Source organism: Sphaerodactylus townsendi, linkage group LG05, assembly GCF_021028975.2.
Source record: "Sphaerodactylus townsendi isolate TG3544 linkage group LG05, MPM_Stown_v2.3, whole genome shotgun sequence".
NCBI classification, from domain to species: Eukaryota; Metazoa; Chordata; class Lepidosauria; order Squamata; family Sphaerodactylidae; genus Sphaerodactylus; species Sphaerodactylus townsendi.
The window spans coordinates 66701660-66726400 of record NC_059429.1 but is presented as its reverse complement, the minus strand read 5'-3'; the positions used below and the strand labels follow the sequence as shown (position 1 = coordinate 66726400).

General features: G+C 42.5%; 1 protein-coding gene across 1 annotated transcript in view; it reads right to left on the bottom strand.

Moving 5' to 3' along the window:
* The window catches only part of SLC1A7 (solute carrier family 1 member 7), a 69835-nt gene that overhangs the window by 26175 nt on the left and 18919 nt on the right, over positions 1-24741 (bottom strand). Inside the window, exons 4-7 of the mRNA XM_048497722.1 lie at positions 20330-20372; positions 16379-16598; positions 7984-8083; positions 6435-6668 (exon numbers count right to left, since the gene is read on the bottom strand). Of these exons, the coding sequence (XP_048353679.1) occupies positions 6435-6668; positions 7984-8083; positions 16379-16598; positions 20330-20372 (597 nt within the window). The remainder of the gene's footprint in view (positions 1-6434; positions 6669-7983; positions 8084-16378; positions 16599-20329; positions 20373-24741) is intronic.

Genomic DNA, 24741 nt, shown 5'->3' with positions numbered 1-24741 from the left:
ACCCTATCCTACAGCAGGGGGGAGGATGATGAAAGCAGAGGCACCCTCAGCCCTGGCTGGTCTCTCCGAGAAGGCCCGGTGAGGTGAACAATTACGGTCTTGCAGGCCCCTCTGACGGTGAACTCATCCAAGGTCCCCGGGCGAGGGTCTGGACAGCAGCTTCAGTGGTAGAGTGTTCCACCAGGCAGGGGCCAGAGCCGTAAAGGCCCTGGCCCGAGTGGAGGCCAGCCGCATCATTGAGGGGCCAGGGATCTCCAGTAAATTGGCCTCTGCTGAGCGCAGAGGTCGACTCGGGACATATGGGGTATGTTATCTCCACAATGCCAACATTTCGGGCTGAGTCCATTTATCATATATGCCAACTGTTTCGGTGTTCTGCACCATTTTAATATTAGTTTCTTCTCCAATTCGGCACATTTCTCTATTTTTATCTTATTTATATTGTCTATTATTTGTTTTATAGAATCTATGTCTTTTACTCCATCTTGTTGCCATTTTTCCATTACAGCTCTTATCATAAATTCTTGATCTTCTATCATCCGTAGCAATGGTATATCGAACTCCTAACATTTTTTTCCTTTCATCATATGTTTTTATACAATTTTTCATTATACAATCTCCTTCTATCCTGGATACTTTGTACATCTTTCCCCAAATTCCTCTTAGTACTAACCAGTTCTTGGTACCTCCTTTCTCCATAAGATGTGGGAAATGTTATTAAATCTCCCTCTTTCATTGCTTATGCAAAATCTATTGCTACTTTTTGTAGTCCTTGTCTATGTAGAGATCTTATTACTTGGCCTCGCTCCTTGCCAACCATGCTCCCTATTGGTGCCGTGTCCAGAATCCCTGGCATCCGTTTCCCTTTCCATTTCTCCCAAATCTCCAATATCACTTTTCGAGGGCCTATTAGTTTTTGTCTTTCTGTTTTTGAACAACTTGAGTATATTCCTTCACACACCAATCAGACATAATACAAGTAAAAAATCGAATAATCCCAATTAAAACAATAAATATGATAAAACAGTAGCAGTAGCAACAATAACTTGTCCGTAGTTAGACAATTAAACAGTTAAAACAGATGACGTCTGGTACTAAACCCCGGGGACTGGCAGATGTTCAGATAAGCCGATGGCACATAGGGCAACAAAGAGGGCGGAGTCAGCAGCCAGCCTCCCCAAAAGCCTGGTGGAACAGCTCGGTTTTACGGGCCCTGCAGAACTCCCCAAGGTCCCACACGTCTCTGACAGCTGGTGGAAGAGCGTTCCACCAGGCAGGGACCAGGGCTGTAAAGGCCCTGGCCCAGGTAGAGGCTAGCTGCATCATAGAGGGACAAGGGACCACCAGTAAATTAGCCTCTGCAGAGCGGAGAGGCCGACTCAGGACATAAGGGGTAAGGCGGTCTCGCAGGTATGGGGGCCCGCAGCCGTATAGGGCCTTAAAGGTCAGCACCAACACCTTGAAGACAACCCGGAATTCCACTGGGAGCCAGTGCAGATGGTGCAACACGAGGGTAATATGATCTCTAACTGAGCCACCCATAAGAAGGCGGGCCGCCGCATTCTGGACCAGCTTCAATTTCCGGATCAGCCGCAAGGGAAGGCCCGCGTAGAGAGAGTTACAATAGTCCAATCTGGAGGTGACCGTTGCGTGGATCACTGTGGCCAGGTCAGACTGGGAGAGGTAGGGGGCCAGCCACCAGGCCTGGCGAAGATGGAAAAAAGCAACCTGAGTTACATGTGCCACCTGGGTCTCCATTGAAAGAGACGAATCCAGGTGGACACCCAAGGATTTATCCTTGGAATGTAGGTTATTTGTAGTAATGGAATATGTCTTTTAAAGTTTGTTTTATATAACGATTGTGATGGCCTATATCAAATGCAATAAATACTGTTACATTTAAACTTCTCTCATTTGTCAGCAGATGCCCCTAGAGGATAATAGAAATATATATGTTCCAATCAAGCTTCTTGTGCGTGTTATTCTGAATGTAACGGAGTACCCAAAAGAAATCTTTGTCCATGGAGGCTCTAAGAAGCCCTAGTTTGATCCATGGGAAGTTCAGCACATCTAAGGCTTACGGCATTCACTGCTGGTATTTAACTGACAGTGATGAAAATTGGCTATAAATTTGGGGGGAAGGGTCTATGTAGCTTCATTCTGCATGAATCAGGTGCAGGGGGTCTGTGTTGGGAGGATTTGGCTACCAGTGTCACAGGTCTCCAGACACCTGGTCATATAGTTGGGTGAAAGAAAGAGCCATTGGGGAGGCGAGAATCCCCAAGGCCAGAGAAGCAATGTACCTGCCACCCCACCCCCCCTTTGGAGTTGGCAGCAGGATCATTCCTACTTATCTACAGTTGCCAACTGTAGGGAATGAAAGGAAGAGAAATATCCATTAACATAGGGGAGGGAAGTCCCTCTTCAGAGTAGGTGTGAATGCCCCCACTTGAGGGCATTCCTTTGATGGAAGGAGAAAACACATCCTGACATCAGGTAGATTGTGGAGGCAGAAAGCGCAAGGACCCTTCCTTCAAACAAGCGACTCTCTTTTGGGTGGATGGTGTACACCATTCTGACTGGGGTCAGGATATCTGGCTGCATGCATTCGAGATAACCTCCTTTTATGGATGCGATCATAGGAGCATTGGCAGGAGTTGGATGGCTGCCCACCTCTTCTGCAGTTTGGGGCATCAGGCAGGATCCAAATTGGGGAGGATCAGATATGGCCAACTTAGGGGCTAGAGCATGTGGGACCCCTGGACTTGCCTTCCTGTGGGCTTCCCCAGAAGGCAGGCTAGGAGGAAGCGTTGTTTATCAGCCAATAGACAGATTTCTGATTACGGATCTTGACATATGCTGTGCCAGTGCTCCTGAAATTGTACTTAATAAAGGCTGTGGCTATTTTCTTGTCAAGTTAATATGATCTTGTTTGATTCTTTCCATCACCTTCGCTCCCTCCCTCAGTCACAACAGCATGTTCTATCTTGCATGCTCTGGCTGAGGGCAGCCTAGGTTGTTTCTTATGCACGCAATCAGAATTTTGCTCTGTATGAAGAACATTCATTGCATCCCTTTTCCTCTAGGAAGAAAAACCTCCTTCAGTAACCCAGCTCTAGTTGAAGTTCCACCACCACCCAGCATGCACACATCAGTTACTTTTACTTGTTAAGGACTGATTTACCAAGAATGCATGAAAGTAGTCCATAAAGATTTTTTTTCTGATTACCACAACGTATGATCTACTGCTAATTGAGAATCCAGATTGAAATGGATCTAGATAATCAGCTTCTGTTAGATGTTTAAACATGATGCTTGGGTCTTCTCTAATGTTACCTGAAAACAATGTCCTTAATGTGAATGTTATGGAAGGCCCCTTCTGTGTGTATTGTTTAACCAGATGGATATATGTGGAACTTACAGATCTTTGATCCAACAATAATGACCAGTACGTGTAATTTTGCCCACAGCTCCGTGTGGCTCACCATACTGGTGTCACAACTGACCTAGCTGCCTTCTGCACTTCAATAGGGCATCAGTACTTCTACAATACCAGCCTTAGAAACAGGACTTTAATCCTTAATTGGGGATTAATCCATTTCAATTTTGATTGCTTTAGTCTTTTTTGAATCACAAAGCATAGCTGGAATGAGACATTTATTCTTTTGTGCTATATGTAATCTGGATTATAGTGTTAATTTATAGAGGAGCTCTCCTGTTATGTAAGTGGGAGTTAGTATTTGCAGGAACATGCACTGCGTTAGACTAGCTAATCTTCAGGACCTTTTCACGTCTTCATTTCTATGATACAAACATGCACGTTTGTGCAGTGATATCACTACACGTTTGTGTAGTGATATCACAGGGCAGAAATATTCTATAGGATGGAACACAAACCTCATAGATCCCCTTTTACTATCTTCCAAATAGATAGGAATGAAAACTGTTGCAGAGAATTTGTCACTGTACCATCCTAAATTGTAGCAAAATGTAAAGTGATGCACATAGGGGCAAAAAATCCAAACTTCACATACACGCTACAGGGGTCAGTGCTATCAGTCACAGACCAGGAAAGGGATTTGGGCGTCTTAGTTGATAGTTCCATGGGAATGTCAACTCAATGCATGGCAGCTGTGAAAAAGGCAAACTCTATGCTGGGGATAATTAGGAAAGGAATTGAGAATAAAACTGCAAAGATTGTCATGCCCTTATATAAAGCAGTGGTGTGACCGCACTTGGAGTACTGTGTTCAGTTCTGGTCGCCACATCTCAAAAAGGATATCGAAGAGATAGAAAAAATGCAGAGAAGGGCAATGAGGATGATTGAGGGACTGGAGCACCTTCCTTATGAGGAGAGGCTGCAGCGTTTGGGACTCTTAAGTTTGGAGAGGAGATGTCTGAGGGGGAATATGATTGAAGTCTATAAAATTATGCATGGGGTAGAAAATGTTGACAGAGAGAAATTTTTCTCTCTTTCTCACAATACTAGAATCAGGGGGCATACATTGAAAATGCTGGGGAGAAGAATTAGGACTAATAAAAGGAAACACTTCTTCACGCAACGTGTGATTGGTATTTGGAATATGCTGCCACAGAAGGTGCTGATGGCCACTAACCTGGATAGCTTTAAAAGGGGCTTGGACAGATTTATGGAAGAGAAGTCGATTTATGGCTACCAATCTTGATCCTCTTTGATCTGAGATTGCAAATGCCTTAACAGTCCAGGTGCTTGGGAGCAACAGCCGCAGAAGGCCATTGCTTTCACATCCTGCATGTGAGCTCCCAATGGCACCTGGTGGGCCACGGTGAGTAGCAGAGAGCTGGACTAGATGGACTCTGGTCTGCTCCAGCTGGCTTGTTCTTATGTTCTTATGTTCCCATGTTCTAAGTGGTCCTGGAAGGATGCTCCCAGAAACTTTGGCTGATTCCGCATGGGCCAAAAACAGCAGTGAGAAAACGGTGTGAAAACAGTATAAATCCTTTTACACCGTTTTAAACCCTTTTACACCATTTTCACACCATTTTCACACTGCTGTTTTTGGCCCATGCGGAATCAGCCTTTGAGAGGTCCAGGAGAACTAGCCAGATCAAGACTTCTAATCCTTTCTTCCAAAGGAGCTTCCTCACCAGGGGGACATTTTCTGCCCCAAAATCTCTCTAGAAGCAGGATTAATAAACACGAACTTGTAGCCTTTCAAAGACAAACTATATATTTCAGCATACTTGTTCCTGGAGCATGTTCATTTCTTTAGATGCAGAGAGTAGATCCTCATTATATAGGAATAAATTTTGTTAGTCTTTAAGGTGCTACAAGATCCCTCGTTTAGTTTTGCTGCAACTGACTAACATGGGTATACCTCTGGCATGAGAAGCAGGCAAACGCTTGCCCAATATTAGCAAATTAGGTCTAGCCAGCTGTAAAGGTGTAGGAACCACATCTTCCTAAGAGGTTATGGTTTCCCCTATCAGTTCTGATAAATGAAGGTCAAATGCAATTTGTAGTGCTCTGACTACTATCCTAAATCTTAATCAAGGTTTTAATGTTATTTATATATTATATTAAATATTGAAGGGTGAAGCTAAATTAAATTAAATTAGGTGACACCAAAAAAACTCGTAAGATAAAGAACTTCTGGCAGAAGACCTTCATTTAACAGAGTACAAGTCAGAGAGGATGCTGACTGCTTTATCCCCAAAGTGCTTAGCAACAAAAATCATCATTGGTTCACCTACCAACAGATGAAAGATTAGCATCCCTCTCAAGTATTCTCAGGGTGGAGGACATAGAATGTATTTATTTAATTACATTTCTAGGCTGCCCCTCCCCTAATGGACTACGAATGTCTTACAACATATAAAACCATAATTTAAAAACCATAAAATTTATGACACTACCCCAGATGGTGATAATATAATTCCAATGAAAAACACACACCCTAACTGTCAGCCACAACAGGGAGGGCCATGACACTAACCCTGCTAAAAACAACTTTGAGGGGACAGAGAGGAGGAAGGCCCCTTAGATGGTACCCCTGTAGATGCCTTGACCATAATCCTGGTGGAACAGCTTTGTCTTATAGGCCCTGTGGAACTGCATCTAGTCCTGGGGGGCCCTCTATGGGGATGGGCGGGGTATAAATCTAAAAATGAATGAATGAATGAATGATGTCAGAGTGTTCTACCAGGCTGGGGTCAGGGCTGAAAAAACCCTGCCCCTGGGACATTCTATTGCTATTATAGTGCATGTCACCATGCAGTATTTTAGAATCCAGGAAATGAAAGACTTTGGGACTTTATAGCATTAGGGGCCTAGAGAAGGGTAAGTCTTGATAAGAACCTGGGCAAACAAATAGAAGACAACAAGATAAGCGCTTTGTTGACTATTTAGAATCTATTGTCAAAATGTTTCATTTGTTACATCATTTGCATGGTACCTGGATGATGTGGCCAAAGCAATAAGCAAGGCTTGAAGAATCCCTCTGATGAAAACAATTGGGTTCTTCTTGGTGATGAAGAAGTACATCATTGGCAGAATGAAAAGTCCATGTACTACCAGGCCACAAACCACAGTAATGGCATAAAAACCTAGCTTCTTTCCAATAGCTGAAGGATCATCCATTTCCAAGATCTTACCAGCAATAAGAAACACTATTCCAAATGGAAAATACCTAAAAGAGAAAAATATATGCCATGTAAAAGAGAACATAAAATTTGAAAAAGTTAACTGAAATTTTAAAGAATGTTTGGACTGCTTTATTGTGTCAATGAAATAAGACCCCTGCCATTATAACAATGGGCAGTTCAAAAGAATTGTGTGCATTGAAAGTCTGATTTCAGCAATGGAGATAGGATAAAGGGTGTTTAACTCTTTAAATAAAGAACTTTCCTGCTTACCAGTGAAGAAAAAAATATGGGGAACTGGTGGTTTCCCCCTAATGCACTAGAAAGTACTATCAAGTAGAGTATAATTTTGATCACAAACATTAGCCTGTAAGGGAGAGATTAGCATATACTTCCTCAGCACCAATGTAAAAATTAAATTTGCAGCTCTTCTAATGGCATTTCAGAAACCAAGTCTTACAAGATTATTGTTGTCTGATCCCTCAAATAATGGTTCTGATTCTGGAGAATTTTGAGGTTTCTCAGAACTTAGTATTCCTCAGTAAAATGAACACTAATGGCAGAAAAGATGCTTTACAAGGCAGCTGGTTTCCCATTATCAACTTTCTATCTGCAGCCCCATGATAAGAATATTCATATTACAGGCTTCAGTCTCAGGGACAAAATACATGCCCCCCCCCCCTTTAAATGTTCATTTTAGAATGCTTTATTCTCTTTTCCAAGTGTATTCCACTGTGGCTGCTTTTTCAAGGAGAACAGCTGCTTTTATTTCTACTTTGAAAAGCTTATTGATACATGTATACTTCCACAGTGGGGACACAAGAAATAGCTTTTTTTCAACAAGAAAATGGCAGGGGAGGAAAGGGTTAATGAGACTTCTCTCCCCAAATCCATAACCCAGAATAAACTAGACCCTAGAGGCTGTATTTGAAAAAGAAAGAAAAGGAACACAGAAGAAAACACAACATGAAGTTTGCTAGAGGAAAAATGAAATGTCATTTGTCATTCTGTTCATTCAGGTAATCTGGGAGTGCTGGCTTCCAGCAATGCTCTGACGTGGAAGGATTCCATGGCAAAGGAATTAGTCACAAGGATTTCTCGAAGAAAGAAAGTTTGAAAGCTATTACCTAACAAGAAATGTATCAACGTCACACAGAATTAATCTAGCATGGGAGCTCCCCCAGCAACTTGATGCTTAAGACATTCTTTTAAAAGAGGATATGCAGACCTGTTGACTCTATGATGAACATTGTTTGGCTGTCCTACTTTAAGGTTGTATAGATATTTCACTGTTGACTATCATATCACTGAAGCTCACTTTTGCTTTCGAATTTCATTTTTCCCAACATACCATTTACTTACCACACAGAAACAGCCACTATCTTCATGACAGATTCATTTAAACACTGGCAAAAGCTCACCAAGGGAACACCACTGCTACCCATTCTACCCAGCATTATTCCTGCAAACAAATAATATATTTGTTTCATTTTACTTGCCTTTAGATGCATTTCCACAATACAACACATTTTTAAACACGGAAATAACATAAGTACTAGTTTCCACACAGCACAGATCCAGCTCTGTATCATCCAGCTCTGCATCATCCAACTTATATTACGATGTATTAATTCACAAAAGGTGGCAGAGTTTACCATCTGGTTGATGATTAAACCTTGGCATTTTCCACACAGACCATATATCCTGGGATAAGGAGGTGAAACATTCCGGTTCAGGCATGACTTCCGCATGGCTTCCACGACTAACTTGCCCACCCCCCCACCCCTGCCAAGATGATGTGCAAGCTAAAAAAGAATGATTCAGTTGTGTCTTGCATGCCAGGTAAGTTGACCTTTACAGCATATGGACAGTCCAGGACCATGCATCCCTTGAAGCAACCTGAACAGACTTCTGAGATGAAAGTGCAAGTGCATGTAGATCTGAGAGTTGCATCACCAATTACTGATTATAGGAAATACATTTTAAGTGGCAAACTGATTTCCAAGGCAGCAAGACAGTGATTCCAAGGACTCTCCAGCTTGCCATGCTCCAAAGATACTCCTACAAACTTGCTGAGTAGCCTGTAGCAGGCCAGGGAAGTGATTTGTAAAAACTGCCTCCAGAATGGTATACTACTAGTAACCTCTCCTCCACAGAAATGCTAGCATAATTGCAAAGGCGGTGTGAGGGGAAACTGTGCCTGGGGCGCGTGTGCCCCCTGCGCCCCACTGCGGAATTGCCCACCACGCCACACCACACCACGCCCCCACCACACCCCCACCACGCCCCCTTGATGGCCTGGTCACGCCTCTGCCGCTGCTCTGCCCAGGACGTCGCACCTTCCCCGCCCTGTGGGCACAAAACCACTACATAATTGGCAGTTGGAGTCTTGTGTACCCACAAGGAGACATAATCAACTGAAGTAATTGAGAGACACATCCTTAGAGGATGGGAATTTACAGATCCTTGCTGGCTGGAAGGGGAAGAGCCAGGGTAGTAACTTTAGAATGTAACTAAGAAAGAAGGGAAATAGAGCTTTTGTAATAATATATTTACTTCTTTGTTAATATGTCCATCATGTAACCGAATCTCTAACTTATTTCACCTTCTTGAGCCCACATCTAGCACTTGAATTTGGGGCAAGAATCACTTCACTCAGCATAGAACTGCATATCCTTTATCTAATGAACCTACCCTCCCCTGCAAGGGGTGTGCACTCAAATATGCCTGAGCCAAAAAATAAACTGGAAATTAGCTGTTTTGAGGCAATTCAGAGATATTCAAAGTGACTCAAAACACTGCCAAATTTTGGGAGTAATGAAACTTTATCTCCCAGAATTTTGAGAGTGTTTCAGGTTTCCGGCATCAGGAGCCAAGAGGAAGACTATCTGCCAAACAGCTGTTTGCAGGCATTTCTCTCCCTTTAAATTTTAAAGGGCCACTATTGTCTATGGAAAGACTTGGCCCACCAAACTGTAGGCCAGGAGAAACATCAGGAGAAAATGCTACTAGAACACAGCCACACAGCCTGGAAACCACACAGCACCCCACTGGAGCCATTATCTCCTAGAAGCAGTAGAGAGGCTAGGTCTTCCAGTAGAACATAATTCCCTTTAAAATTTAAAGCAATAGCAATGCCATCAAACATTGTTTGGTAAGACCAGCTTCCTCTCCCTGCCTCCTGTTGCTTCTTGTGGGGTGGGTGGGTGGGATTATTAAAATAGTCCTGGATTTTCAGCACTCTCCCCTCCACCCCTGGCAAATAACCAGAAAAAATCCCAAAGCAGTACAGAAAGTCCCCAAAATTCAGGATAATGAAAAGCATGCTCCTACTAACTATGGATCAGAAAGTAATTCAAACTTTTTTTTATATGCATATCCCGCAATATATACTGAACAATGCTAATATGTATTACGATGTCACATTGTACAATATTAATTTATTCTACAGTTCCAGATTTGCATAACTGTAGCAGTTTTAATGTGGTAATTTGTATGATATTTTCAGTCACAAAATTAAATATGTAGAGCAAGTGTCCCTACCTAGTGATTTCAGAAAATAGATGGGGCCAGGTGAGGTACTTGCCCATCTGGACTTCTGACTGCAGATTTGATTGCCTGGGCAGATTAAAATAAAATTGTCTCAGTGGTAGTTGACACCGCAGTGCTGGTTTTTCTCTCTCATGCCTTGTTCTAGTGTGTTTTATCCCTTTTCTCCCCAACACTTGAGATTTATCTGTGTATGTGGCTCTTCCTCCTGTGGCAACAACTTTGTGGTTGGATTCATGTCAGATGGCATCCACCTTGAGTCAGAATTCCAAAGAAGCCACAGGTTCAAAAAGGCTGGGGGTCCCTGGCATAAAGTTTAGAACTCTGTACAGCTGTATAGGACAGCTTCTATTCTGAATGGAAGTTATGCTTTTGTTGCACTGTAGTCCCCAAAAGTAATTTGAAGCAAAATTCTAAGCAAAGGGATATCATGACTTTAGTAGGTTTAAATAGTATATTAACTGGATTTAAACACTGTTCAGGACTGCTCTGTTAATATAACATCTGTGCAATATCCATTATATATCTGTTTCCTGGGCACAAAGTCTCTTTTCTGTGATAGCTGTGAAGTGAATTTGGAGGCTTCAGTCCAGATTCTAGTGGAAAATCTAGGTAACAAAAGCCAACATCTCAGTTGGCTGCATTTGTTCTTCTTGCTTGGCATCCTTAGCAGACATTAACCAATGGTGCATGAAATCCCAGATGTCCAGTTTCTGAATAGAATAACTCATCAACTAACAATACACAAAACTGACAAATACAAGAAACAGTTGAATGTCATAAAAATAATTATGTACTGCTAACTTCCCAACACATACTGAACATCGAAGCTTCCGCTATTTTAAGTTCAAATGACAGTCTTGTTTGGTTCTGTTGGAAATACTTAAAGTAGATAACATTTCTTCAAATTTTATAGGTTATAAAAATTGTTAATATATCTGCTTTAACTTCATACATCAAACAGTATCCCAAACACTACTTCCACAAGATACATAAGATAGATCAGGCTTTAGTGACCAACCATAGAAAGAATATTCATGACTGTGGAGTACCGTGAGAGTCCTCCTTTCCTGGGGCTGCCCTACCTTTCCTTGCCATCATGACCTTACTTTTTGGGGCTCCTCAAGCATTATAACAAGAAAAAGGCAACTTAGGCAAGGATTACTGCATCCAAGTCTGCTCTCTTTCTTCCTCAGGAACATGGTTCTTTGGCTGAGGGCAGCATCTTCTTCTTTCTCCCCAGTCTGGTATCAGAGCCTCCTTAAATGCCCACCCTGCCTCACCAATCAGTTCCAACCCTACCCTGGGCCAGGTGCTGGAGAACTGCCACATTTAAATGCTCCCTTCAACCTGGCCTTCCCTTTTCCTTGCCCTCACAGAAGGGACTCTGTGGGTCTTTTTGCCAAGCCATCACCTAATTGCCTCCTTAGCAGTCCACAGGGTTGTGGTCTGGCCAGCTACTGCCCCAATTGGGTTATTGTTGGTTGCTGTTGGGGCCACCTGTCTGCTTGCTGGTCTCCCTTGAGGCTTCCTTCCCTGTGGTGCCTTTTGGCCTGTCCTGGTCCTAGGGAATGGCCTCATCCTCCAAAACAATCAATACTGCTGGTAGGAGTCTCGCTCACAGCCAGAGCACTCAACACACATTCTGGCCTCCCCACTGCATCCTTCCCTGCTGCCAGGATCTCTTTCAGATGAGTGGGGTGGTGACATCAGGTTTGGCAGATGCAAAATTGTAAAAGCCATGGGATCAGAGCGGAGCTGACTGGCCCAGGAGCAGCTTGCAAGCTCCTATGGACCAATGTGAGTGGCTAAAACAGTTGCAACAATTCTTAGTCAAGAAATAGGATGTCATGGATGTATGGCTCCCGGCTGAGGATTGCTGTAACCATTCCCAGTGTGAATATGGCAGTGGTGGATGGTAGCTTTTCTTAGTTATTGGACAGAAAGAGCCAGGTGTCATCATGAAATCATCCTGCAGGGCTATATATGGATTAGCGGACTTGTGGGTTGGGTCCTATCTCTATTATTCACATTTAGTGCAAAGCTGCTGCACAGTCTCATGCCACTGCAATCCAATATAAAACATATATAAAATCCAATATATTTAGCAGAAGATGTAATTGTCTGAATTTCTGCCAGGCCATGCTAAACCAGGCCTACAGAGATGATAACTAGGGCTGGTTCCAGATTTTGGGGTCCCTGTACAAGATACTGACACTTCCCATGTACAGCTGGGACACAGACCAAGAAAGTGGAAAAGAAAATGCAAGTTGCTGCTCCTAGATGATATTTCTTAATGATTGTGAAGCAGAAGCTATTTCTTGCTTGCTTGCCCTCTGCCTCTAATTGGCCGCTGCTGCTCTTTGTAGGAGCCATCATTATTTTCTTCAGCAAATGAGCAAATAATGGGCAATGACATACAGGAGCTGGTGCTGCCTGCCCTCTAAGCATCTGACAGAGGGAAAAGCCACCATCTCCATTTTTGGTGGAATGCATTTTAAGGGAGAAAGAAAGGGTGGGCAGCCTGAATCCTTACAGAGGCACCCAGAGGCTTCCCTCACTTTAGCTACACAGTGGCAGACCTATCAAGGCAGCTGCCGTCAATGCCTACTCCACTACCAGCCCTGTTTGTGGTTCAGGAAGGCATCCAAACATCCTTCCAGTCAAGTGAACATCATTGGCTTGTATCTGAATGCATAATCGTGTGTTCTTCCATCCCCAAATCACTACCAAGGCCTCACCAACCATGTGGTCAGAGATCTATGTGGAGCCCAACAGCTTAATGAGACCTGGCCATGAAAGTAGGTAGGTAGGAAGAGCTTGTACCACATTTGTCCCAAGTTTCAGTTTTCCTTGCCTTTCTTCTTGTTGGTGGATCTTTGTTTTGTTTTGTTTTCATTTTCTCTGGGCAAAACCTGACCTGCTCTGGTTCCAGAAAAGTTCATACCCTCTCATACAGGATATTTGTGGGATTATTTACAGTTCCATTTTTGTTTGTTTTTGTTTTCCATTAAGGATTAGACATCCATTAGGTGTGGTGGTTGTGCTCTTACTATTCCCCATTTGTATTCATTTAGTATTTCAAAGGCACTCAACATCACAAAACCATTCAACAGTATACACACACAAGAAAATCTTCCCATAAGCAGTTCACAAACTCTGGGCTCTTTCCTCGAAGACTTCATATGGTTCTTTGTAAATTAGTTTGTAATGTGATTATAAAATTTTTATTGCCCAGAATGCACATTCATGTTACAAATACTTTCTATTCTAGATTAACACCGATCACATGTATACAGACTTAGCACTAGAGAGGCTCAAAGCCAATTATGCAGGTGTGAAAACACTCTTCTGAATGTCAGGGGCTACTTTTGATGCTGGGAAGAGAGAACGATAATAGATGCATTTAGTAGCAACAAGAAACTAAACTGGCTCCTTTGCCAAGAATGAGAGGGCATCAAAGGTAAAGACTAGACAGTTAGGGAATTGTTTCAACAAAAAAAGATGCATTTAGTGGGAATGAAGGGATTTTTTTAAAAAAAGCCATGAACACACACACTGTATAAAAAGTTTATGCTGGTAATGAGCTGATTCTCAGAGCTCACACATCTGTATATACAAGTCGGGTTCCAGATCTTGCTTACTTCCTGTTTCAGGAGAACAAGCTGCCAAACCCAGCCATTTCACAACATCAATGCTTGTTGACCTGGCCATATGTTTCAAATTGCAAATCCACTCTATATTTTATGAATGATGTTAATCTTCCTGCTGGCAGAAAGGTAAAGGCAGTTCAGGGTTTGAAGCCAGATTGTGCTGATTATGAAAGAGCAGGAATCTTCTTGCTGAAAGCTAAAAGAGAGGGGAATAGTCCCCTTTATGTTCTGTGGACACTTGGTCTATGAAACAAAGCATTCTTCACCTGAATTAAGAGAGAAAGGATGAGGCTGCAGGTCTCTGAAACATGAAAAGTAGGCTTGAGCAGAACTGACGTATTTGCCTAAGTGATAATGATGCCAGTGTCTCTAGCTTGTCTGCATGAGGACTCCTCCCAATGGGGACTGTGGGTATATATGTCCCCTCTCAACTTTTTCTGCAATCTCCCATTGCCTTTTCCGCTACCTAAGAAGGAAAGGAGTGGGAAACTAAGGTGATTTATTCTAATAGTTTAAATAAAATTCACATTATTCAGGGCAGAGACATAAAGTGGCGGTTAAGTTATGAGAAGAGAATATTCTACTGCTCTCTGCAGGACAGATTGAGAACTGCTTGACTGAATCCCACTGAGTGCATACCCTAAATTAACACCTTTACCTCCCTTTTCAGTCACAGCTGACTTATGGTGACCCTGTAGGGTTTTCAAGGCAAGAGATATTCAGAAGTGGTTTGCCGTTGCCTGCCTCTGTGTCACCTCCCTAGCATTCGTTGGACATCTCTCCATCTAAATACTCTGCTTAGCTTCTGAGATGGAATGAGATCACGCTAATCTGGACTATCTAAGTCAGGGCAATAAATAGCAGTTTAGAAACTCATACCAACATTTAAATTAAAAATTCAAATTTAACTACTTTTGACAAAATTGGGCATGATACTGGAAAAGTTACCAAATCCCTCTAAAAGCAATGTAATTCATTCAACTAATCATTTCCACTGAACTCCAACTGAAAGTTATCCTATACAGACTGCTCAAGAACACAACCATACAGAATTCATTTGTTTACAGTGGGCATATGCAAAAGTACAGCTTCCAGGATAGATAGCCAAATACATGTGATTTTAATACGAAATTTTGAAATTATCTGGTACATTCAAATAGACTAGAATTTGGTTGTCCGAATTATAATGCAGATACACATTTACAGTTTACCAAACTAAAAACTGCCCAGGAGACCGTGTGGTCCTACATTCTGTATCCAGTTGTTCTTCAAGTAGCCTTGCTACAGTAGTAATGCTTCCAACAAGGTAGCTGAGAACTTATAGAACAAGTCAGCAGATTCACAGGTTTGGGCCTCTGCCCACACCCTAGTCCCTGGTGTTGTTACTTACTCCATTTCATGACCACACATTACAGGAAAGGAGTCAAATACACATGAACACTTGAGGCTGCCTTATATTTAATCAGACCTTTGGTCCATCAGGGTCAGCAGAGGCATAGCTGGGCCAAACTGCGCCTGGTGCACAGTCTATATTCCCCCCATGGCCCCCCACGACACCCTGCCCCCCGTGCCCCCCCTCGTGGTGCCCCTCCTTCTCCCCTTCCCACACTTACCTTAGTTCCTTTCCTTTTCCTAGAACTTTTTCAGGCTGAAAAAAGGCCTATTCACAGTTCAGGCTTAAAAATGGCCTGATGGGAACTATATTTCCAGGAGGCCTTGTGAGCCCCAAGGTCTCCTGGGAACTGTAGTTCCTCAGGCCGTTTTTAGCCTGTACTATGAACAGGCCTTTTTTTCAGCCTGAAAAAGTTCTAGGAAAAGGAAAGGGACTAAGGTAAGTGTGGGAAAGGGGGTGGGGGGTGCCGCAAAGGGGCGACACAGGGGTGGGGGGAATGGGTAGGCGCAGCCGCCCGCCCCTTGTAGCTCCACCTCTGAGGGTCAATATGGTTTACACAGACTGGCAGTAAGTCTCCAGGGTCTCATGCAGAGGTCTGTCCCTTCGGCTACTACCTGATCATCTGAAATAGAGAAGCCTGGGATTGAACCTGGGACCTTCTGCATGCCAAGTACATCTCTGCCACTGAGCCACAACCCCTTCCTTTATAGAAGAATTTGTTCTTACAGGTTAAGATTTATCAAGTCTCTGAGGCAGATTCACGGTGGTTCTTACTTAGCAACCCAAAATTTCACATACAGTGATGACTACTGTACATGATCCTTGCCAAAAACCATGAATCAGAAACCACTCTTTCATGTGGATGGCCAGTTATAGAGATAAATAATATTCAGATCAGAATAATACCTGATGAGGCAAACAAGATCCAGGTAAAACACCATGATGTTCTGCAGTAATTTCAACTATGCTGCATAAGTTACGATACACAGCCACACAAAGAAGAAAATGCAGGAAGGGGGAATCCTAGTAGATTATTAGATGCAAAAGAAATCAGTAAAAGTACTGGAATGACATTAAGAATTCCGAGCAAAAAGATTATACTTTGCTATAACAATAACATCTTTCTCAATGTGTAATTGTTTTAAGGATTAAAAATACATACCCATGGTAGCGGAGAATATTACAATTCCCAACACATTCATGCCTTCGCTGGTACCTGGTTCTGATTTGTAAATCACTTCTGGTGGTGGTGTGATATCCAAGGCAAAATTTTGAACGTTGGATCCATTTTCATCCTGAACTCCATAGATTATGATTTGATGAGTGACACTTTCAGGTGCTACTTTGTTGGCTTTGACAATAGGGATGCTTTTGGTTCGGTACTGAAACAGCAGACATAGTTTCCATTATATATGGTAAGGCACTCTCTGAGTTCTAAGGCTTTTTTTCAGCAGGAGTGCATGGAATCTTTCTAAGGAGAAAACTAGTTACTAAAACTGCAAAATACTTTAAAGATCGAGATATCTTTTCCAAATGGCAGATCATAGGGAAAAGTAGTAAGCTTACCAATTTATCCACACTTTAAGAAAAAAATAATGTCAAGAAAGGTTTTATATGCTCTAACCCTCCTCCCCAGATTGGCTATCTCATCTAAAATTGCCATTTTCCATTAATTCAGTTTTAACAGGAATTTTGGGTAATAATGCTGACAATCCACTTCAGGTCACTCTTTTCCCAACTGATGTTTCATCTTTTTCCAGACTTCTTTTGTGAAGATTTTTCCCCCCGTTTTGAATGGAATTGCAGCTTTAGCCTCTGCAGGAGCAGCAGTTGTGTAGTGGTTAAGAGCAGATGGACTCTAATCTGGAGAACCAGGTTTGATTTTCCACTCTGCCACTTGAGCTGTGGAGGCTTATCTGGGGAACTAAATTAGCCTGTGCACTCCAACACACGACAGCTGGGTGACCTGGGGCTAGTAACACCTTTTCAGAGCTCTCTCAGCCCCACCCACCTCACAGTGTTTTGTTGTGTGTGGGGGGGAGGAAAAATCCCTCACATTTTTGTATTGTAAGCCCCTTTGAGTCTCCTTACAGGAGAGAAAGGGGGAATGTGGAATGGCCAAATGCTATCAATGTGCTTGACAGGAGGAATGACCAGATTGGCCATACATGACATCTCCAAGTTTTACTCTTTTTTTAACAAAAAATGCTCATGTCTCTTTTATGCATGTACTATTAGTATTCAAATACTTTGCTTTGCAGTTTGTTTCTTGCATTTGTGCACTGTCCAAGGTGCCTCCCATGAATGGCTGCCCATGTTGTGCTGCCTCTGACCTGGTTCCCAGAGCACCATTATCTTGAGGGTCTTCTTGGCTACTTCCCCATCATCCTCACTCCACTCCCAGCCTTCGATGTGCTTTGGTGGTGGCCACAGCCCCAGCAACCATGGGTGCCCAGCTTGGCTCACTCAGCAGCGCAAGTTTGTGGTGTGCCCAGTAGCAGATGCCTGGTGTGCAGAGGCCAATGTCCTGCCAGTTGCCACTTCCCGCTCCCCCCTCCTGGATGTCTCTTCCTGCTCTCTCCTCTTGGATGCCTCTGCACATAACTTTTTTGGGGGGAGACTCAGCACTAGAACATTGATGCTTCACTGATCAGAGTGCTAAAAGTCATCCCTTAATTTTTCCATTGTGCTGCAAAACACATTCATGTTAAACTCCTTCCTAGAATCCCATGTGGCCAAGAAATCCCCCTGCCCCTTTTAGGCAGAATCTTAGAAGAAGCAGCAGCGTGGAAAAGGCTAAATTAATTGGAAGAATCCAGTCTTGCACTTGGGTTCATCATTTTTTCAATAGACTGCTAACATTAAAATAAAAAGAGAGAGATGCTTCTGGGAAAAGCTCCCCAAACTTGCAAGTGTACCAAAATGGAGGTGGCCTTGGAACAAGAATGAAGCAGGGAAGGAAGGTGGGTAGTGGAATGGGAGAAATGAGTATTGTGGCGGAGGGGAGGCGTGGATGGTAGAGAGAAGAAACCCAAGGCAAATGCTTTCTGTATGAATGAAAAAATGTGAGTGATTGCAGAAGTAAAAGTGCAATAAGTTCTAAAGAGGGGGGAAAACAGTAGTACAACATTTTTAAAAAACGATGGGAATGTATGCTGAACGTGAAAAGAATACGTGTGTAAATGGTCACTATTGCAATGTCATGCAGTAGCAGAACTAAAAAACAATAAAAAAAATGAAAATAGACTGGGAAAGTCTTGGTGTATGGATGAGGGAGGAAACACTTCAAAAATCTACTGAATTCAAAGGCAGGGAAATAAATTCTTGGAGTTCTTCCTCTGACTGGATGGAAATGTATGTGTGGATCCAAGGTAGTTAATACACACAGTTCAACTAAAAGAATAGGAAGAGCCCTGCTGGGTCCTGGGTTGCCAACTCTATATTGGGAAATTCCTGGAGATTTGGATGTGGGTAATTCCATAATGTACAACCTCCAAAGCAGTCATTTTCTCCAGAGGAACTGATCAGTAGCAAACCTAGAAGATATCCAGTCCCCACCTGGAGGTTGGCAACCCTAGATGGAAAGCCTAGTAGTCCATCTATCCCAGCATCCTGTTTCATACAACAGCCAACTGCTTGTGCTGGAGGGCCAACAAACAGGGCTCAGAAGCCAAGGCCTTCCCCTGATATTGCCCTTTAGCACTGATATTCATTTGTGTGCTGCCTCTGACTGTACCCTTCAGTCACTATGTCTGGAAGAGATTGAGATTTGTGATAGGATGTCCACTCTCTTTACTTTCAATCCCTGCTTTTCCTCAGTCATATGTTTTTCTCTTGGTTGTATAGCACTTCTGATTTCCATTGTTGAGTAGCCATTTGCTTGCACAGCCCTGTCAAGGTGATACAGCGCATCAGTAAAGTTCACAGAGCCATTTTCCACAGTCTACCAGAGTTTTGATTATGCCCTTTTTTTGTTATGGGTGGTGACTGGAGCTTTTGTGTCGATATTAATTTGTATGGATCAGTTTTCTATAGACTTTGTGGCCCAATCGTTGGTTTGCTTTGCTGGTGACCATGACATACAGAAATGGCAGTTTCCCCTCTTTTTCTTTTCCCCCTCTTTTTTTTCCAAAGTTTGTGTGGATGCTGTTAAAGTGGTCCAGAGATGTTCTCAATTCTCCCTCACCATGGCTCCAAATTCTACTTTGAAAAACAAGCCCTAGAATCATTACCCCAAAAACCAGTGGCAGGAAATGTTGCTGAATGTATTTGATTTGCCGTCATTCCATCACTCAACTGTAACCAGATCAACTGTGAGATTAAACATTATGTTGAGCGCTCTTAAATCAAAGAGAACTGTAATGTAGAATACAAAAACTGAAAAAAATTAAAAGAAAAAGCACTTTGGCCGCTTTGCTAACATATCTGCTTTGTAAGGCAGGGCACTGCTGAGTAAATGAGCGCTGTACATAGCAGACTAGCCTGTATGCATTCCGGCAACAAGCCTTATTTTTATCTGTGAAAACGTGGGAAGGGATTAGACCAATTGGGTGGAGGGCTGATGGATACCTTGAGCCCCACCAGCCATACACTTTGCCTTGGAACCCATGTTGCCTGACAACACTTCTATTTGTGAAAAGCCTCTCATGCTCCAAAATGTGAAAGATCCTGCTGATCCAGCATTTATGGTTAGTAGGCTGCAGGTAGACACAAGCCTGTTTTATGGCATAATCACATGTTGCAGGGATGCCCGTATAATTTAAATAATCAAGCTACTTCTTGCAAAACAAGTAAAAACCCAAAGGGATACACACCTCTTGCAGGGCACTGAGAAATACAGCATTCTACCATGATAGTTTTTACTGACAGACAAAATCTGGTCTGCTGGCTTCTAAAATTATTATTACTAAATGGGACTAGGGGAATTCATACCAATTCGGAAAAGCTTTGTCCTCCTCCACTCAATTGTTCTTGAGTAGGTAAGCTCCTATTGGTTTTACACAGGCTTGCATCAGGCCTTAGTGAGACCTATAGGTGTTTTTTTACTTTCTTGTTTATTTATTTCTTCCTTGTTTTGAGAGCTCTCTAATGCCTTATTAATCCAGAAACTCACCTGTTTAAAAGTGGCCTCAATAAGGTTTGAAGGAAACATATTCCTGAAAGTAGATAATAGATTGCCATAAGATTTCATATAATTCACATGACATATAATTCACATTTATAATTCACATTTATTAAAAATAATATTTATCAACAAGCTTCCTTTTAGGTAGCCATTTATGCCTAAGTGGCAGTTTATTTAGGCTACTAAAGCAAGTTTGGTTGTGCACAATTTCCCCCCAGTCTTTCCTAATGTAGAACATGGAACTCCTGTTTGCACCAAAACTAGAATCGTTGATATTCTGGAAATTAAAGACTCACAAGTAGTACAAAAAGATCGCCTATTTCCCTCAAGTAGTCTCCTCCATATCCATACAAAGAGAGTTGACAAAAAAACTACAGACAAAAAAGCCCTAGAACTTTAAGTAAACACTATATAAAACGGTTTTGCATGGTGTTTGTTACTTTCTAAGTGCCATATGTAGTGATATATGGACTGTGTGAATATGTTCACATATGAAACACCATAGATATGAAAGTACTATCACATCAAACGTTCACATATGAAACACCACAGATACCTCAAAGACTACAGGTTGGATCCTACACGTTTTCTCTACTTCAAGTTGCAGTCTCACGTGATTCCCCTGATGTGACTTTTTAGTCATACAGGCCAATATACAACTTTTTTAGGATTTGAGGAAAGGCTGCTGGGGAAGGGGAAGGTAGAGAACAATATGTTTCTGCCGAAGGAAAGCTGGTAGGATCCAGCCTTAAATTTGCAGTGGGGACAGTTCACAAAACCTGCTATCATTCATCAAGTGATGCATGGATGTCTCTTAACAAATATGAAAGGGCTGAGACATTGTTGGTAGATCTCTTCTGTTTCTGAAATAATGTATTCAGTGATAATCAAAACTGAAAGTGAACATCTATAGTGTTTTTCCTTTTCTTCTACAGTGGAGAAAAGGTTGTTTCTAAAGCCAGCCTTTTGAAGCTAAAATAGGACTTTGTCTGGAGTTTCAACAGGGCTCTGATACAGCCAACAAACGCTTTGCTCATTTTTATGTGCCAGCTGCCTTCTTCCTGTTCTTCCTGTTCAATAAAACTGGTGTTTTATTATGTAAATTCTTATTCCAGTGCAAGTTAATCTATTACCAGAATCTGTGATCATTAGCTATTGTTGGTGAGCATAACTGGGCATACAAAAGGTACAACATACCCAAGTATATAGGGAAATGAATGCAGCTGAGCAGAAGGAAAATTTGGTTACACTCTATTCACAAGCAAAGCCACAAAATCCTCAAAACAACTGAATCAATGGGGATAATCACATTCTGACCTTTTCAGAGGGAACCCAGTTGGATTAGTCCATGTGGAACAAAACAAAAATTGGTGTCACATAAATCCTATCCTTCATTGCTATCAATTAATTGTTAAAGATTCATTATGTGAACTATTGTGTTTGTCAGTGCCGTTCATCAGGATAGATGTCATTGTACTGGATTTAGGGGAAAGTTTATCACATTTATCACGGTATACAATAGTTTATTTCATGCATTTAAATAATGCAGTATCCTTACAACGAAGTGAGAAAAGTGAGAAAAGAGAGTACAGCAGATGAAAAAAGAATGTGCAATTTTTTAAAATATATATAACCCTGCACACAGTCCCCCATAATAAAAAAAGAAGAAAATCTAATTTTCATTGAGGCAACAATCATGCACTAAAGACTTGACAGAAGGTTCCCCCTTCTCCGAATGGATTTTCCCTTTCCTTTAAGGAGATGTTTCCTTTTCCATTATGACTAATTTAGTCAAAAGACATAAGCACATAAGCACAGACTGTGCTGGATAAGATGGAGCAAAATTAAAGACAAACTGTTAATAGTGACTGTTACTAAGCAGTGAGATCATGTCAGTGAGAAAAGTAAACAGATCTTGGAATACTGCTTCACAACAGGATAGTCAACAGTCAGCACACAAAATTGTATGCCATGAAAGTAGATCGAAGCAATAAAAGAGCTGACTCACAGAATGATTCTTACAGGATTTTAACAGGCTGTAAAAAATCTAACTGAAGTACAGTGGCGTAGATGCCATGGGAACATGCAGAGACAAATCCCCTAGGCATCCCCATGGAATCACGAGGGGGGCAGAAAAATTGCACCACACACTTCCAGGAAGGAAGAGGGCGTGGCTGGGCCTCGGCGCAATGTGCACGCGCCACCTGGGCGAAGGCCGGGTCAAGGCCTGTGACTCTCGGCCGGCCTCCAGCTATGGGCATGCTCTCCGTCTCTCCTGAGAGCATGCCCATGGCCCACTAGGCCCTCCTCCTTTCCAAGTTGTTGCTGGGCCTTGGTAGGAAGTGCATGCACTGTCAAGCCAAGCCCTGGACGAGGATTACGCCTGTTGGCCGACCTCCAGCTGAGGGCATTCTCTCCATCTCTCTGGAAAGAATGTCCATGGCTGGAGGCCAGCCAACAGGCGCAGGCCTCATCCTGGGCTTGGCTCAGGCAGTGCGCACACATCGCACTGAGACCCAGCCATGCCCCAGGAAGGAAGAGGAGCATTGCTAGGCCTCGGTATGACGTGCACACACTGTTCAGGCCAAGCCCGGGATGAGGTCTGCACCCATTGGCCGTCTCTCCGTCTCTCCAGAGAGCATGCCCACGGCTAGAGGCCAGCCAATGGGCTCAGGCCTTGTCCCGGGTGGCACACACACATCGCGCTGAGGCCCAGCACTGCCCCTCCTCCTTAACTTTCCATTTCACAATTTTACAGCAACAAATTGTTGGCATCTGATTGCTAATAAAATCAGATTTCATAGCAATTTTGTTGAAGAAAACAAAACTGAATCCCAACTACAAATGAAAAAGAACTAGGGTTGCCAGCTGGTGGCTGACAACCTACCAAGGGAATCTGGGGTGCTGATGTCACCCTGGTGAATAATGCCAATTCCAGCACAAAACTGGAAGTGACATCTTTACTGTCTGAATTGCTCTTGTTGCTATTCCATTGGACTGTAGTAAATGCAGTGGGAAGAAGGACTGACAGCTGCTAGGTATCAGCAAAATAGCTTAGACGTATTTGGAGGGAATGGATGTGAATCTTCACTTTTTGCTTGGAAGTTTTTCTGAACATACATAATGCAATTTTTCACTACTTTTGTATCCTCCATAGTGGTTAAGAGTTGCAGACTCTAACCTGGAGAACCAGGTTTGATTCCTCACTCTTCCAGATCAGTGACAGACTCTAATCTGGTAAACTCAATTTGTTTCTCCACTCCTCCACATGAAGCCTGCTGGGTGACCTTGGGGCAGTCACAGCTCTCTCAGAACTGTCTGAGCCCTGCCTACCTCACAAGGTGCTTGCTGTGGAGAAGGGAAGGTAATTGTAAGATGCTTTGAGACTCCTTTAAGGTAGAGAAAAGCAGGGTATAAAAACCAACTCTTCTTCCTATGGGCTCACAGAAAGGCCCAGAAAGCTTTGCTGTAAACTGTGAGAAAGGTGTCTTCAGACCACTTCAAGGTTTAAAGGCTAAAAGCCATAAGACACCTCCCCCCCCCCACTCCATTCACTACACAGTAAACCTTGAAAAAGGAAAGTTGGTACTCTCTCAAATGCATGCATGGGTAGCACTAAACTGCCTGCAAACTTCTGCTGCAGAAGCAACTGAACAAAACTGGAAAGGAGAAGTCAGTGAAGGCACCTATGAAGAACTTATTAAGCAGATTTAAATGTATACACAGTTATATATAATAGGACACCCAGTTATATATAATGGGACTCTGTACTTGCCATCTCTTGATCTATAGTGGCTGGCTTGGAAGCTGATGGAGTCCGAGATGTAGGGGCACACTGGGAAAGCCATGCCAATTTATGGGATCTTGTTCTTTCTCTCCTACAAATGCAGCTGTCTGTACTATCAGATGCCTTTTATGATTTAGCCATTAATCCTGATAAATAGTATACATCTACAGATTTATGTTTCTTTAAAAGTGGAGATGGAGTCTTTGGATCCTAGCCTTTCAGATTCACAACTCTCAGCTGCAAAGAGACTTATGTGGTTTAAAAACATGAAAGATCTAGCACTAGACATCTAAAATTTTAGAAGAGGGTAGGCAATGGTGACTTGAGACAGTTTTTCTGTACATATGTTATAAAAGCAGCAAGAGACCTAACCTCAAGGAACAGGTTCTTACACTACTGTGGTAGAGTATGGAATGGGATGTGATGTGATCTTTCCAAAAGCAAGTCTTTGTATTCTGCCTTAACCAGTCATGCAGATCATTTGCACAGTCTGTCCCCATTAACATTTTAGGATTTTGTTTCTTATTTATTGAATATCTGATTACTGCTTACCCAAGACCAGAACATTGTATAATTGAGTACTTGTCCAAGATCAGGCCTTCTGCAGGACTAT